Source organism: Paramisgurnus dabryanus, chromosome 20 (genome assembly GCF_030506205.2).
Source record: "Paramisgurnus dabryanus chromosome 20, PD_genome_1.1, whole genome shotgun sequence".
Lineage (NCBI taxonomy): Eukaryota > Metazoa > Chordata > Actinopteri > Cypriniformes > Cobitidae > Paramisgurnus > Paramisgurnus dabryanus.
The window spans coordinates 6,552,235-6,567,209 of NC_133356.1; the positions used below are offsets into that span (position 1 = coordinate 6,552,235).

Consider the following 14,975-nt stretch of genomic DNA (forward strand, 5'->3'; position numbering starts at 1 on the left):
ATTTTTGTCTTGTTTTCTAATATAAATATCTGAAAATTGAAAAAAAAATACATTTACTTGGTAAGCAAGTGGCTTAAGATATTAAGTCTTGTTTAATTAAAATAAATGATTAAAATCAAGAGATTTTTACTTAAAATAAGTCAAAATATCTGTCAGTGCAGTAAGAAAATTCTACTTAAATTAAGTTGACTAAATTAAGTTTATTTTTCTTACTGCACTGGCAGATATTTTGACTTGTTTTAAGTAAAAACCCTCTTGATTTTCATCATTTATTTCAATAAACAAGATTTAAAATCTTAAGCCACTTGCTTTCCAAGTAAATGTTTCTCAATTTGAGAATTTTCAGATATTTATACCAGAAAACAAGACAAAAATACTAAGTAAGACGTTCCTTTTTTGCAGTGTGAAGATTACATTTTCTAAATGTTATTAATTCACTTAATGACCACTTATATGGAACGTTAAACTACACTGAAAAAAATAATTTTCAGACAAAATTTAATTTAGTATTTTTGTCTTATTTTCATTAAAATATCTAAAAATTCTTAAATTAAGATGCTTTTTATTGATGAGCAAAACGACCCAAGAAAATAAGTCTAGTTTTTAGACCAAAAATATCAAATTTAAGTGATTTTTTGCATAAAACTAGCAAAAAATCTGCCAATGGGGTAAGCAATTTTTTCTTGAATTTTTCTTGAATTTAGTGTTTAAGAAAAATGTTCAAGATTTTTTAGCTTACCCCATTGGCAGATTTAAACTATTTTTTTGTTTTAAACGGATAGGAGGAATTAGACTAGTTATTATATCTGCTTTATGTTATTGTGTTTGTATTCTGTGTTCAGGGTGCCGCGGGGGTGGATGGAACCCCAGGTGGTAATGGAGATATTGGTGGCAAAGTAAGTGATGCTGTTGTCCTTCAGTAGTTTCTTCATGCTCATTACTGGCAAATTTGTTTGATTATCATAGAAAATAACACGAAATACAACATCACACTAAATGTTTTGTTCAATTTTTCTGACTTTCGGTGTGAAATGTTTCATGTCTGTAGCCTTTATTTAGAAAGACAATTAATTCAAGAAAGTGTGTGGATGTTTCAACCTTCAAATAACTTCTCTTAACCTTTTCAAATATTTTTTAGGGCGCTCCTGGAAGACGAGGCCCACCAGGACTTCCAGTATGTAGCACATTTTTTTACGTTGTGTTATATTTTGCCTTTGGTAAAGTGTTGTAAACTTTGTTTGTGCGTGTGTGTGTTTAGGGTGCCACTTCAGATGAAAAAGGTGATCCAGGGCAGCGAGGACCTCAAGGTTACCCTGGACAAAGGGTGAGGACTTCTGGACCTATTAAAAAACACACAACATATTTAATCTCACATAGTAATAAATTATTTATATATTTGTCTGCTTATTCAGGGAACAGGTGGTGTTACTGGGCCAAAAGGAATAAAAGGCGAACCAGGCGTACCTGGAGTTCAGGTGGGTGACTATAGCTCTGCTTTGATATCTGTAACAATCAATGTAATCATGTAAGGGTGAAATAAGAATAATAGTACAGATATCAGACAGATACAGATATTGTTTCATTTTTATGCATCACCCATAAGGTAAGGCACTAATATCGAATGCAGAAAGAGCCCACAGTATATCATTGTTAATGTCATTGTGATGCTTTCTTATAGGGTCCGTTCGGCCCGCCTGGGGTTGATGGGTCAAAAGGAAGGCCGGGAACCAGAGGACCGATGGTTCGTAAGACTCATGCATTCATGCTTTGTCCATAAGGATTTCAAACTGAAGTAAATAAATTAGATTTGATCAGATTTATCTATAAAAAGATTATCTGATGTTAGTTTTGCAAAAAGTAAAGGCTTGCTAGAAGTCTTAAGGTTAAAGTTTGGCTTTGTGGTTGCTAAAGAGTACTACAGTAGATAGGGAATTGCTAGGTAGTGGGTATGATGTGGTTGGTACGGTGGTGCTAGGCAGTTTCCCAAACAGGGTTTAGATTAATCCAGAACTAAGCCTTAGTTATATTAGGGCATCAATCATGTCCTCATGCTTCATATGTGTCTTTAACATGTTTAGGGTTTACCAGGTGACAGAGGGATCAAAGGAGACTATGGACCAGTAGGACTCCAGGGACATCCGGTTAGTCAGTCTTTTCTTCTGGTTCTGATAAGTTTTAATTTGAGTAAACGTTGTTCTGAATCTGTGAGAAACACTTCATCACTTCATGTGTTCGTGTTAACAGGGTCAGGAAGGAGCAATTGGATTTGGACCTGTAGGACCTAAAGGAAACAAGGTACTTGAAATTCACTTAGCAAAACATCTGTTTTCATGTTCTGCAGATGCTGGAAATATTTGAATCATTTTGTATTTGATTACTTTGTAAGGTTATTAATTAACACACAAATAAAAATTGTTTGTAGGGAACCCCTGGATACATGGGCTACCCTGGTTTGGAGGTTTGTTCAAGCCAAATGTTTTTCATAGCTGATCTATCACTTACAATATTATGTATATATATATTTGTGACCCATACATGTGAAATCCAGGCTAAAGTCTCATAATCTAATGATGAGATGAGCATCACAGTTTGATTTAATTATGTAAGACAATTTTATGTAAACAGTAAATCACAATAAAAATGACTTGAGCTGTTTTTACAACATGGGTCACACACACAGATACCGTATTAATATATAAAGAAATAATAATCAATGTTTTAATAATAATAGGGTGAGGATGGTCCCAAAGGATCCAGTGGAACTAAAGGACACAAAGGCTATCCAGGAACACCAGTACACCTTTATTTTCCTTTTTAAGTTTACATTTAACAAAACATTTATGTTATGTGTATTATAAATGATATGAATACACTGTCATCTATACAGGAATAGTTTGTATATGTGCGTGTATTGATGTGATGTTAATCTGTTAATGTCATCAGGGGAATGCTGGTCCTTCAGGTAATCCAGGTCCTATTGGGGAAACAGGCATAGATGGACACACAGTCAGTCTTTCTGTTTGATATTTTATATATTAGTTGAATTTTCATATACACATGTCCTTTGAATATTTGATTAACCTGTGATCTATTAACCACACAATTTATATCATTATTTGAAACCTAAAGGATGTTGAAATACAATGACTTAAAGTGGGATTCACTTTAATGATAAATGATGTTTATCATTAATTTTGACAACATATACCTATTTATTACCTAGTGAAATTATTTTCTCTTAGTATAATTGCTTAAGTATTAATAATTTATGCATATTTATATATTTTTAGGGCAAGAAGGGACCCCCCGGAGTCAGTCCAATGCCTGTAGGTTCACGTTACTATAATATCATTTTGATCCCGTGTCATATTACTCTAGGCTGTAAGCGTTTTATTTTTTTATTTTCTGCTTCTCATTGTATAGGAATGTGAACTGGTTGAGTACATTCGAGACAACTGTGGTAAGTTAAGATCCATAAAATTCAAGTTATTAAAATCTTGACTCTAGCAGTTTCTGTAGCTGTTTTTAATGTTTTATTTTTGTCTTTATTGTCAACAGCTTGCTGTGAAGGTATGCAACTACATTCCTCATTCGCCAGTATTGAACTAGAATGACAATTATGTGATTTTATGTCTTCTAAAACTTCTGTGATGAATAGACTGATATGTATGTCATTGTAAACAAAAAATATAGGCAGACGGACAGACAGACAATGGATGTATAGATGGATAAATGAACGGACTGAGAGAAAAATAGACAGATAGATGATGGATGGATGGATAGATAGACAATGGATGAATGGGTAGATAGATAGACAAAAAGACAGACAATGGATGGCAGACAGACACAAAGACAGTCGATGAATGGATAGTAGATAGATAAGACAGTCAGACAGATGATTGATGGATGGGTTGATAGATAGACAATAGATGGATAGACATACAGACAGACAGGCAGACAATGAATGGATGGGTAGATAGATAGACAGACACACAGATAATGGATTGATGGATAGGTTGATAGAAAGACAGACAATAGAGAGATAGATAGACATACAGACAGACAATGGATAGAAGATAGATGATGGATGGAAGGATGGATGGACGGACTGACAGACAGACAGACTATGGGTTGACGGACGGATGGATGGATGGGTTAATAGATAGACAATAAAGATAGACAGGCAGGGAGACAGACAGACAATGGATGGATGGGTAGATAGATAGATGGATAGACAGACAGACAATGGATGGCGGACAGACATACAGTGGATGTATAGGTGGATGAAAGAACGGACTGAGAGAAAAATAGACCGATAGAAGATGGATGGATAGATGGACGGACTGACAGACAGACAGACTATGGGTTGACGGACGGATGGATGGGTAAATAGATAGACAATAAAGATAGACAGACAGACAGAAAGACAGGCAGGCAGACAGACAGACAAAGGATGGATGGGTAGATAGATAGATGGACAGACAGACAATGGATGGCGGACAGACATACAGTGGATGTATAGGTGGATGAATTAATGGACTGAGAGAAAAATAGACTCCGTTGGAATGATGGATGAATGATGGATGGATGGATGGATGGATGGACAGACTAACAGACAGATATTGATGAATGGGTTGATAGATAGATAGACAGACAATAGACAGATAGACATACAGATAGACAGAGAATGGATGGCAGACAGACAGACAGATGATGGATGGGTAGATAGATAGATAGATAGATAGATAGATAGATAGATAGATAGATAGATAGATAGATAGATAGATAGATAGATAGATAGATAGATAGATAGATAGACCGACAGACCGACAGACCGACCGACAATGGATGGATGGTAGATAGATAGACAGACAGATGATGGATTGATGGGTAGATAGATAGACAGACAGATGAAGGATTGATGGATGGGTTGATAGATAGATAGACAGACAATAGACAGATAGACATGCAGATAGATAGACAATGGATGGCAGACAGACAGACAGATGATGGATGTGTAGATAGATAGACAGATAGACAGACAGACAGACAGACAGACAGACAGACAATGGATGGATGGTAGATAGATAGACAGACAGACAGACAGACAGATGATGAATTGATGGGTAGATAGACAGACAGATGATGGATTGATGGATGAGTTGATAGATAGACAGACAACACAGAGATAGATTGACATACAGATAGACAGACAATGGATGGATGGGTAGATAGATAGACACACAGACACACAGATGATGGGTGGGTTGATCGATAGAAGAACAGTAGACAGATAGACATACAGATGGATAGACAGACAGACAATGGATGGACAGACTAAATCGATAGATGGATGGGTAGATAGATAGATAGACAGACAGACAGGTGGTGGATGGATTGATGGATGGGTTGATAGACAGACAGGCAGACGATGGATGGATGGATGGATGGTTGGATGGATGGATGGATGGATGGATGGATGGATGGATGGATGGATGGATGGATAGATAGATAGATAGATAGATAGATAGATAGATAGATAGATAGATAGATAGATAGATAGATAGATAGATAGACGGACAGACAGATGATGGATTAATGGATGGATAGGTTGATAGATAGACAGACAATGGATTTAAGACAGACAGACAGGCAGACAATGGATGGGTGGGTAGATAGATAGACAGACAGATGATGGGTTGATGGATGGATGGACGGGTGGGTTGAATGATAGACAAAAAGACGATAGATAGACAGACAATGGATGGCATACAGACAGACAGACAGACAGACAATGGATGGCATACAGACAGACAGACAGACAGATAGACAGACAATAGATAGATAGACACAAAAATAGACAGACAATGGATAGCACACACACAGACAGACAGAAAATAGATGGATGGAGACAGACAGACAGACAGACAGACAGACAGACGATGACTGAATGGATGGGTATATGGATAGACAGACAGACAGACGATGGATAGAAGGATGGGTAGACAGACAGACAGACATGTAAGCTCTAGTTGAAATTTGACATTGTAGTAAAAATGTATCTCTTTTGTTGATAAAAATAAGATAATACATGTTTAGAGCAACACAGGAAGTTTTTAATTTCTGTATAAACTCTTCATTTAATCTTTAATCTTGTCCTTTACTGTTTTTTTTTAACATTGCTTTTAGCTCACAGAAGCCAGTGTCCAGTTCACCCCACAGAGCTGGTGTTGGCTCTGGACATGTCCTCGGGTGTGAACAATCAAACCTTTCAACAAATGCTAACCGCTGCCATCTCCTTGCTGAAGGACATTAACATAGCCCAGAAATCTTGTCCGTGGGGAGCTCGGGTGTCTGTGATCTCATACAGCAGTGAGACCAAGTCCCTCATCCGCTTCTCAGACCACCAAAAGCAGAAGACCCTGGAGGAGGCTATTAAGAATATTCCTCTGGAGAGAACTACAAAAGTCAGAGACATCGGTCAAGCCATGCGCTACATGGCACGAAACATCTTTAAACGCGTGCGTGATGGCCAACTGATGAGAAAGGTGGCCGTGTTCTTCACAAACGGGCCATCGAGAGATGCGTTGAGCACTGCAACGGCAATGCTGGAGCTTCGGGCTGCTGACATCAGCCTCGGCGTGATCGCTTTACGTCCTGCGAATGACGTGAACCAGGCGGTTCAGGTAGTTAAATTTAAACACATGCGTAATTGGTACTCATATAGTCATTAACTCTCTCATATTTGTCTCAGGTTGATGACACAGGAAGCTACATCGTTGTTGATGGAAAGGGAGTCGATCGCATTAAACAGTGCATCATTTGTTTTGGTATGATTCGCCAATGTATGATCCTATTCACGCCTGAATAAGCAGATTTAATAGTGGCGTGGTGTCGAAAGCAACATTGTTTATTTCCTCTCACCAGACCGATGTAAACCAGACCCAGTGTGTGGTATTAATCTGCAGCCGGAAGCCCTGCAGATGGATTTGGACCTGTCTGTGCTAATGGATGGCTCAGATGACCTAAACGCTCAACAGTATCTTGGGGTGAAGGAGCTCACGCTTTCTCTATTGGACCAGATTGAGATGAGCAGCGACCCACACACTGCTGACGGGAAGACCAGGTTGGCCTTCTACCAGCAGAGCTCCATTTATGGCTCCTCTTATATCCACGAGGAGTTCAGTTTCACTCAATTCAGGGATCGTAGCTTGATGAAAAGACATATCACCAATTCAGTGAACCAAGTTGGTGGGACGTCCCATCCTGAGTTCGCTTTAGAATCGATGATTACTAACGTCCTCCTGAGTAATGCTGAGGGACAGCGAAAGAAGCGAATGGTCATAGCCGTTTTTGGAGAAGACTCTGAGCATCTGAATAAAGATCAGCTAGATTATGTGTCAAAACTGTGTAGATGTCGAAATGTTGTTATGTTTATCGTCATGACGGGACAGAAATTCGACTGGACACAGATGGAGAAGCTCACCAACTCTCCTCTCGAGAGTCGGCTGGTATTCATGGGATCTCCCATACAGAGAGATCGGGAGTACGCCAGACGCTTCATCTACGCTTTCCTACACCTGCTCAACAGTAAGGAATATTCATGTGTTGGGTCTAGGGTTGCAAAATTCTGGGAATTTTTAAGGCTGGAAACTTTCCGTGGAAATTAACGGGAATATATGGGAATAAATGAAAAGTTTGGTTCCAAAACGCAATAAACACAATTTTTGAAAAATTTTTGTTACTGCCAGAATCAGTATTATATCAGGTCAGTATTAAAAAGTAAATTCCTAATTTGACCAAAATCCAATATCCGCCGTGTTATTCTGTCATCTTTTCTCCCTTTTTTCCCAAAATGCAATAAACGCCACTCCCCCTTTTCTACAGAATGCAATAAATCCACTTCACAGACTACAGCGCACCATTCACGCAATGTAAACAAACAATGGCGGCGCTTTGAGTACACAGAATCTAGTTTTCCTCATCTACTTTGTACATCGTGATCAACAAACAAACAAAAGCAAAATAATACTTTAAAAGCATTGATAAACCTGTGATGGTTTTCTGTGACGGGAAAGAAACGTAAGCCATCGACATCTAATAATTTAAGCAAGAGGCACTCGGAGACGGGTGCTTATTGTTTGCCCGGGCCGACAGCATGCTAACACATTGACCCCAGGGGATCTTATGAAAAACTTTCCATAATTTTACTCAAAGTCAACAAAAATCGAGCAGGACCAAAACATTTTACAGCTGATCGCTGTGAAAAACGTTAAGCGACGACGTCAAGTATAACCGCAGCAATGACAGTGTTCTTAATATCACGAAGTAAGTGTTTTGATTAATGACATTAATGTTTATTTTTTTAATCAGTGTGTACAACTAGTCAACTAAATAAATATAACATGGCAAAGATGAATGCACATTTATATAGGCTATTGATTCAATAGATTTATAGCATTTTGAATAAAAACCTGTCATGGATTTATTGCATTTTGTGGAAAAAAATGTTCCGTTTTTATAATAAATCTTTGAAAATCAAGTTATGGATTTGAATTTTTTATGTTTTTATAACCTAAAGATGCAATGTGAAAGTTTGTAACAGAAAATAGCGGTTTTCATCTTGTCACTTTCTTGGTATAGAAAACACGTTTTTACCGAAATTTGTTAAAAATGGATTTATTGCGTTTTGGAACCAAACTTTTCAAATATATGGGTCTTGGATTTCATTAAAAAAATCTTATTTATATTTCAAAAATGAACAAAAGTAAATCAGGTTTGGAATGACTTGATGGGGAGTAATTAATGCCAAAATTTATATTTTTGTGTGAATAATGTGTGAATATTATGCTATTATTCATGCGAGTTGTGTATTTCTTTTTAAACCTCAGATGTTGGTCACACATCTGTATTTATCTAAGCCATGATCTTACATCGTGTTCATAAGTGCGTGTTGTTTTTCAGGAGAACTTATTCCTCAAGTGGTGTCACAGCCTCGTGAGTGTGATGGTTTTAAACCCAGGCCTGTCGAGTTCAAACAATCTCCTGATAGGTTTGTCATTTATCTGATGCTAGCTTTTGTGATTACAAAAACAAACTAACACCATTCGTTTTCTTGTTTTGCACTTCATCTTGAATAATCTATGGAGTACATTCGTTGACTATATTCACTGAAGCCTCACAGATGTTGTTGAAGAAATTACCCAGCAAGCAATTTTGTGTTTAAAAGACGTCTAATAGCTGTTCAAACACCGCCCAGGCGTCTAGGCTAAATGAGGCAAAATTTGGTGTGTCAGTGAAAATTGAATAGATGTTTAACCATAGCCCAACAAGGAATAAATGAAACCAAACACCTTGTATTCACTGTTGACTTTGCCAACATAATTACTTATTTTGACAAAAACATCATGTAACCAAATTCAGGATTATTTTTGCAAGCAGTGCATGGGTTACTCATAGCCAGTCGCGGCTCGTGACTGCCCATCCGAGGGGCGCTAATTCAAAATAAGTTTTCGTGTCGTGTGTTGGAGTGTCATGTGTGTTGCCTGCGTTTTTCAAAATATGTGTTTGTTGCGTCATGTGAACCATGTGCATCACGTGTTTTGACGCGCAGAACACATATTTTGAAAAAAGGAACCACACACATGACGGGCTACATACATGTTGTGATGAACTTTGCATCGAGTGCCCTCGAAAAAAGAAGTCACCGCTTGCCACTGCTCATAGCCGTCATAACTATATATAGTTGTAGTTGGTATAGTTGCTGGGTATGCAGGGAAATAATACCCACAATAACCACCAAAAACAAAACAAAAAAGAGATATTCAGCAATTTATAGCTTTTAAATAAATAAATAAATAATACACAGGGGAAAGTGGGCTGAGTTGTGCCAGTTTTTACTCAAAATGACTTTAAAGAGAGGCCATGACAGTAATGCCTTCAAGTTAAGGATATAAATATATTTCAGGATGTGGTGCATCCCTGAGAACAATAACTTTGGATCTGAAATAAATTGTTTCAGAAATATTGCTTGTGGGAAAAAAGTGGTCTTGTGGCACAACTTGCCCCTGGTGCAGGGTAAATGTCAACCTTATTATGAAAAGTAACGTTTTTACCCTGATATCTCAGATGAAGAGTTCAGATGCAAAAGCACCTCCGTCAAAAATGAGATGATGATATTAACCAAATGCTTTCGACACATGTATACGTTCATCAAATACTTTTGCGTCAAATCCGCTGTATCCTGCCCATTCAGAAACACAGTTTTTTAGGCAGAGTCTGATAAAAAATGCTAATAAACAGGAAATCATACCAAATGCACTTATCAAGGTTTTGAATCTAGGATCTTAATTTGTTGGTTAAAATGCCTATGCAAAGTGTTAAAGTTTTTAAAGCTTTAAATTTTCCATAGACAACACATTCTGTGCTTTTTAATGTTATAAATACTCTGTGTTTCAGAGACATCGGCACCGGCCCCCAATTAGGAAAAGCTCCTGAGGAATATGAAGATGTTTATAATCCGGGTGAAACACAACCATTCACAAACTCATATCCAGATGACGTCACTGAGCCGTTTACAGATCAATACGAATATGACCAGGCTGATGCCCCCAAGATCAATACTGGTGAATCCACATTCAAGATCTCTCGCAAAACCGCTCTGCTTTCTGTGTTGTTACTGCTCACATTAAAAACTGGACTATACAGTGTTGTTTCTTTTCCGCAGCTCGATGTTTTCTTGAGAAAGATTCAGGCACCGCATGTGAGTCGTATGAGATCAGATGGCACTACAACCAGAAAGCACAGAAATGCCAGCAGTTCTGGTATGGAGGTTGTGGAGGAAACGAAAACCGTTTTTTGACAGAGGCGGAGTGTTTCAGCGAATGTGGCTCGACAGGTACGTTGATTCGGGGCCAGAGGTGTTATTACTTATATAAATTAGGATTCAAATTTGTGATGCGTTCTGAAAAAAAAACATCAGATGTCGCGCTATAACATTTGAAGAAAAATAAAAAAATTAGTTGAATGTAAAATATTGTTTTTATTAAAGGGGACATTTCACAATAATTTTTTAAGATGTGAAATAAATATTTGGTGTCCCCAGAATACTCATGTGAAGTTTTAGTTCAAAATACAACATAGATAATTTATTATAACATGTTAAATTTGACACTTTGTAGGTGTGAGCAAAAATGTGCCGTTTTGGGTGTGTCCTTTTAAAATGCAAATGAGCGGATGAAATGCAAACACTGATCACAATGATGGTTGTTTGATGCAAACTCAATTGTGCTGTTAATTATGTTTTCTCTCTCTCTTTCTCTCTACACTAAATGACAGTGCTGTGGTTGGATAGTGCAGATTAAGGGGCGGTATTATCCCCTTCTGACATCACAAGGGGAGACAAATTTCAATGACCTATTTTTTCACATGCTTGCAAAGAATAGTTTACCAAAACTAAGTTACTGGGTTGATCTTTTTTACATTTTCTGGGTTGATAGAAGCACTGGGGACCCAATCATAGCACTTAAACATGGAAAAAGTCAAATTTTTATGCCATGGCCCCTTTAAATTATTATTTTATAACATCTTGTCTATCATCTCTGTAAATATCTAGGCAAAATTCACTACAAAATAGCGATTTATGCTATTGAAAAGCTGAAACGACAGCGTCTTAAAGGGGACATATCATGAAATCGGACTTTTTCTATGTTTAAGTGCTATAATTGGGTCCCCAGTGCTTCTATCAACCTAGACAATGTGAATAAGATCAACCCAGTAACTTAGTTTTAGTAAACCATTCTCTGCAAGCATGTGAAAAATAGGTAATTAAAATTTGGCTCCCCTGTGATGTCAGAAGGGGATAATACCACCCCTTAAATCTGCACTATCCAATCACGGCACTGCCATTTAGTGCAGAGATCAGCTCATTTGCATTTTAAAGGACACACCCAAAAACTGCACATTTTTGCAAACACCTACAAAGTGTCAATTTTAACATGTTATAATAAATTATGATATTTTGAGCTAAAACATATATACTCTGTGAACACCAAAAATTTATTTGACATCTTAAAAAAGTCTTTTGAAATGTCCCCTTTAATGTTTAAGAACACACCCGAACCAGTGGATGTGCAACACAGTCGACCGTAACACTACAAAGACATCTTACCTATCAAAATAAACCACATAACATGTAGATTGAAGGTGTATAAATGCACACCTTAAATGAAGCATTAATATATTTTGACTTCATCCCTCCCTTATTCTCACAGTTTTGGAAACTCTATCGAAGGATGATTCCAGCATAAGCGAAGGTATGTAAGCATGTCACTAGTAATCTACACAATATAAATCTGTGCCATAGCCGTGCTGGTTGAAACCATATTAACATAATATTTTTTATTTATTTATAGATGTTTGCCACCTGAAGTATGATGAAGGAACATGCTCAGCCTATTCAGTGAAATGGTACTTCAACATCAACAGTGGGAAATGTCTCCAGTTCTGGTATAGCGGATGCAATGGGAACGGCAACAGGTTTAATACTCAAAATGACTGTGAGAGTCGCTGTCTAAAGGACAGAAAAGCATCTCCCGGCACCTCCTAATTGTGATATTCATTGAAGCGAATGCATTAAAGGGGCAATAAGTAGGATTTTAAGTGTTTTATTAATCAAAATCAATGTCTTTATTCATAAATATGTCCTCGTTGGTGTCAAAATGACCTCTGCCAGTGATCTGACTTTTGTTTGTAAGCTTAGAATTTCTTCTCTTTACTTACATTGAACGGGTAAGTCCAAGGAGGCGTCCATATCGTTCCGCCGTATTGATAAACTATAATAACAGAGAGGGACAAAAAGCACTAGCCTACCAACGCGTTTCTACAACGTGTTTTCATTCAGAACACGTGAACCAGCTGCAATGGACAAGGAGATCAGCGATTACATAATGGCTACCGTAGTTGAAACACGCATTTGGAAGCTAGTAAGCACTGTTCGTTTCAATGCAAAATACAATTCCACCACTAGATGGGGGTAGATCCTACTGATTGCCCCTTTAAACATATGGCTGGGTCCTGACAGAAGTTGTCAAATGGCAGACCTGCAGGGAATAATCAGAAATTCAGGTTTTAGCTTTATGGATTTCTTTAGGTGAGTTAATACAAACCAAGATTTAGATGATGTTTTTAAAAAAAAGTGCACAATTTGTTAAAATTGAAGTTTGTAATTAAATGAACTCACAATTTTGAAACTTTTGTCAAACACTTTAATCCTCATTTATTGTTTGGCCAAGCGGGTTATATTGTGGTAAACTCTTGACTAGGTAGCTAAAGTCCTGGAGTTTTTGAACATTTAGCAGACACTTTTATCCGGAGCAGCTTGTAAGAAAGGTGAGAAAGACAATAGAGCGATTCTTCTTAAGGAGGCAATAATATGACAAGTGCTATGCAAAGTTACTTTCAGTACAAAAGTTTATTTCTGACTACTGTAACTGGCCATATATTTGCATGCAGTTTACATCAGAGAGTCAAACAAAAAGAAATTCTTACAATGCAACTTTAATGTTGGCTCATTTTATTACATTAAAAAACTTGAACTCCCTTGAGTTTTCTTGTCTTTTGTTTGTTTCCTTAGAAGAATAAACACTATGGTAAATATCTGTCAGTATCCTCGTAAAGTCAATTAAATAAGTTTTGTAAAATCTTGGAAAATGAAGCAGGATTCTCTACTCTCAAACATAGGGGGGGTGTCCTCTGTCAGTGCTGAAACCACGCCCACTCGTGGGAAATCTAAGTTTTAGGTGTGTTCGACTTCATGGTGTGCTGTGCAGACCGATCAGCGGCTAGCTTAAAGCCGTGCATGCCAGTTATAATTTTTGTCCGACTTGAGTTGGCACTGATGGCATGTGACGTATGGCATTAAAGCAACACTATGTAGTTTCCATGTAAAAATGACTTACAGCTCCCCCGTGTGGTTGAAAAGCGCAACAGTGCCTGGTATCAGACACTCTTCTGCAGGCAGGGGGAGGGGCGGGGCTGTGTGCTCTACGCTCCACCGCCACTTTCAGAGTGTGCTTGTAGCAGCTAGGAGGCTGCTCAGGTTGCAGCAACAGTACAATTTTTCCAGTTAAAAGTTGTTATCACTGAAACAATTTTAGAGACATTATTTAAAGGTAAAAAAATGCATATTTTACATACAACAGGTAAAACTCCTTAAAGGGACACTCCACTTTAAAAAAAAAATATGCTCATTTTCCAGCTCCCCTAGAGTTAAACATTTGATTTTTACCGTTTTGGAATCCATTCAGCTGATCTCTGGGTTTGGCGGTTCCAATTAATTGAATCTGATTAGTCGCGATTTTTAAGCGCGATGCTAATGGTCTAATCAGATTCAATGAATTATGCTAAGCTATGCTAAAAGTGTTAGCGCCAGACCCGGAGATCGGCTGAATGGATTCCAAAACGGTAAAAATCAAATGTTTAACTCTAGGGGAGCTGTAAAATTAACATATTTTCAAAAAAGTCCCTTTAATATGATATGATTTATTGTTCCATGTAATAAAAATTAAAATAAGCGAAAGACGGTATGTTAATAATCTAGACTTATGTTTCCCGTTATTTATTTCATACAGTATAAACAGCAACTAAAATATTTAATATAAAGTGTGCAACATTTAATAAAATATTAGTTTGTTGACAAATTCATCATCTTATTCACTTCATTCGCGATTAAAAAAAGGAAACACGGCACACATCACTACGGCAAGCAGTAGGTGTCCAAATTGACGGCTCCAACTCCTCCCTCGACTGCAAACCTTGATGATCGGTCTGCGAAGCGCCGCCTTTTCTCGAACACACCTAGTGACTTTACACAGACTTTAAGCTTTGATGACCTGGATCACCATTTTATGATAGGTGTAAGATAAAATCCACTGTACATCATTTAGGTCCAACAAAGAATAACATAGACATTATAA

General features: G+C 37.5%; 1 protein-coding gene across 1 annotated transcript in view; it reads left to right on the forward strand.

Moving 5' to 3' along the window:
* Positions 1–13,604, forward strand: part of LOC135786655 (collagen alpha-6(VI) chain) — a 65,308-nt gene extending 51,704 nt beyond the window's left edge. Inside the window, exons 22-42 of the mRNA XM_065296147.2 lie at positions 843–896; positions 1,139–1,174; positions 1,259–1,324; positions 1,413–1,475; positions 1,679–1,741; positions 2,079–2,141; positions 2,245–2,295; positions 2,423–2,458; positions 2,732–2,794; positions 2,944–3,006; positions 3,291–3,326; positions 3,424–3,460; positions 3,559–3,570; positions 6,190–6,686; positions 6,755–6,830; positions 6,928–7,590; positions 8,965–9,052; positions 10,459–10,625; positions 10,727–10,897; positions 12,273–12,314; positions 12,414–13,604. Of these exons, the coding sequence (XP_065152219.1) occupies positions 843–896; positions 1,139–1,174; positions 1,259–1,324; positions 1,413–1,475; positions 1,679–1,741; positions 2,079–2,141; positions 2,245–2,295; positions 2,423–2,458; positions 2,732–2,794; positions 2,944–3,006; positions 3,291–3,326; positions 3,424–3,460; positions 3,559–3,570; positions 6,190–6,686; positions 6,755–6,830; positions 6,928–7,590; positions 8,965–9,052; positions 10,459–10,625; positions 10,727–10,897; positions 12,273–12,314; positions 12,414–12,607 (2,541 nt within the window). The 3' untranslated portion in view covers positions 12,608–13,604. The remainder of the gene's footprint in view (positions 1–842; positions 897–1,138; positions 1,175–1,258; positions 1,325–1,412; positions 1,476–1,678; positions 1,742–2,078; positions 2,142–2,244; positions 2,296–2,422; positions 2,459–2,731; positions 2,795–2,943; positions 3,007–3,290; positions 3,327–3,423; positions 3,461–3,558; positions 3,571–6,189; positions 6,687–6,754; positions 6,831–6,927; positions 7,591–8,964; positions 9,053–10,458; positions 10,626–10,726; positions 10,898–12,272; positions 12,315–12,413) is intronic.
* Positions 13,605–14,975: the final 1,371 nt, after the last annotated feature.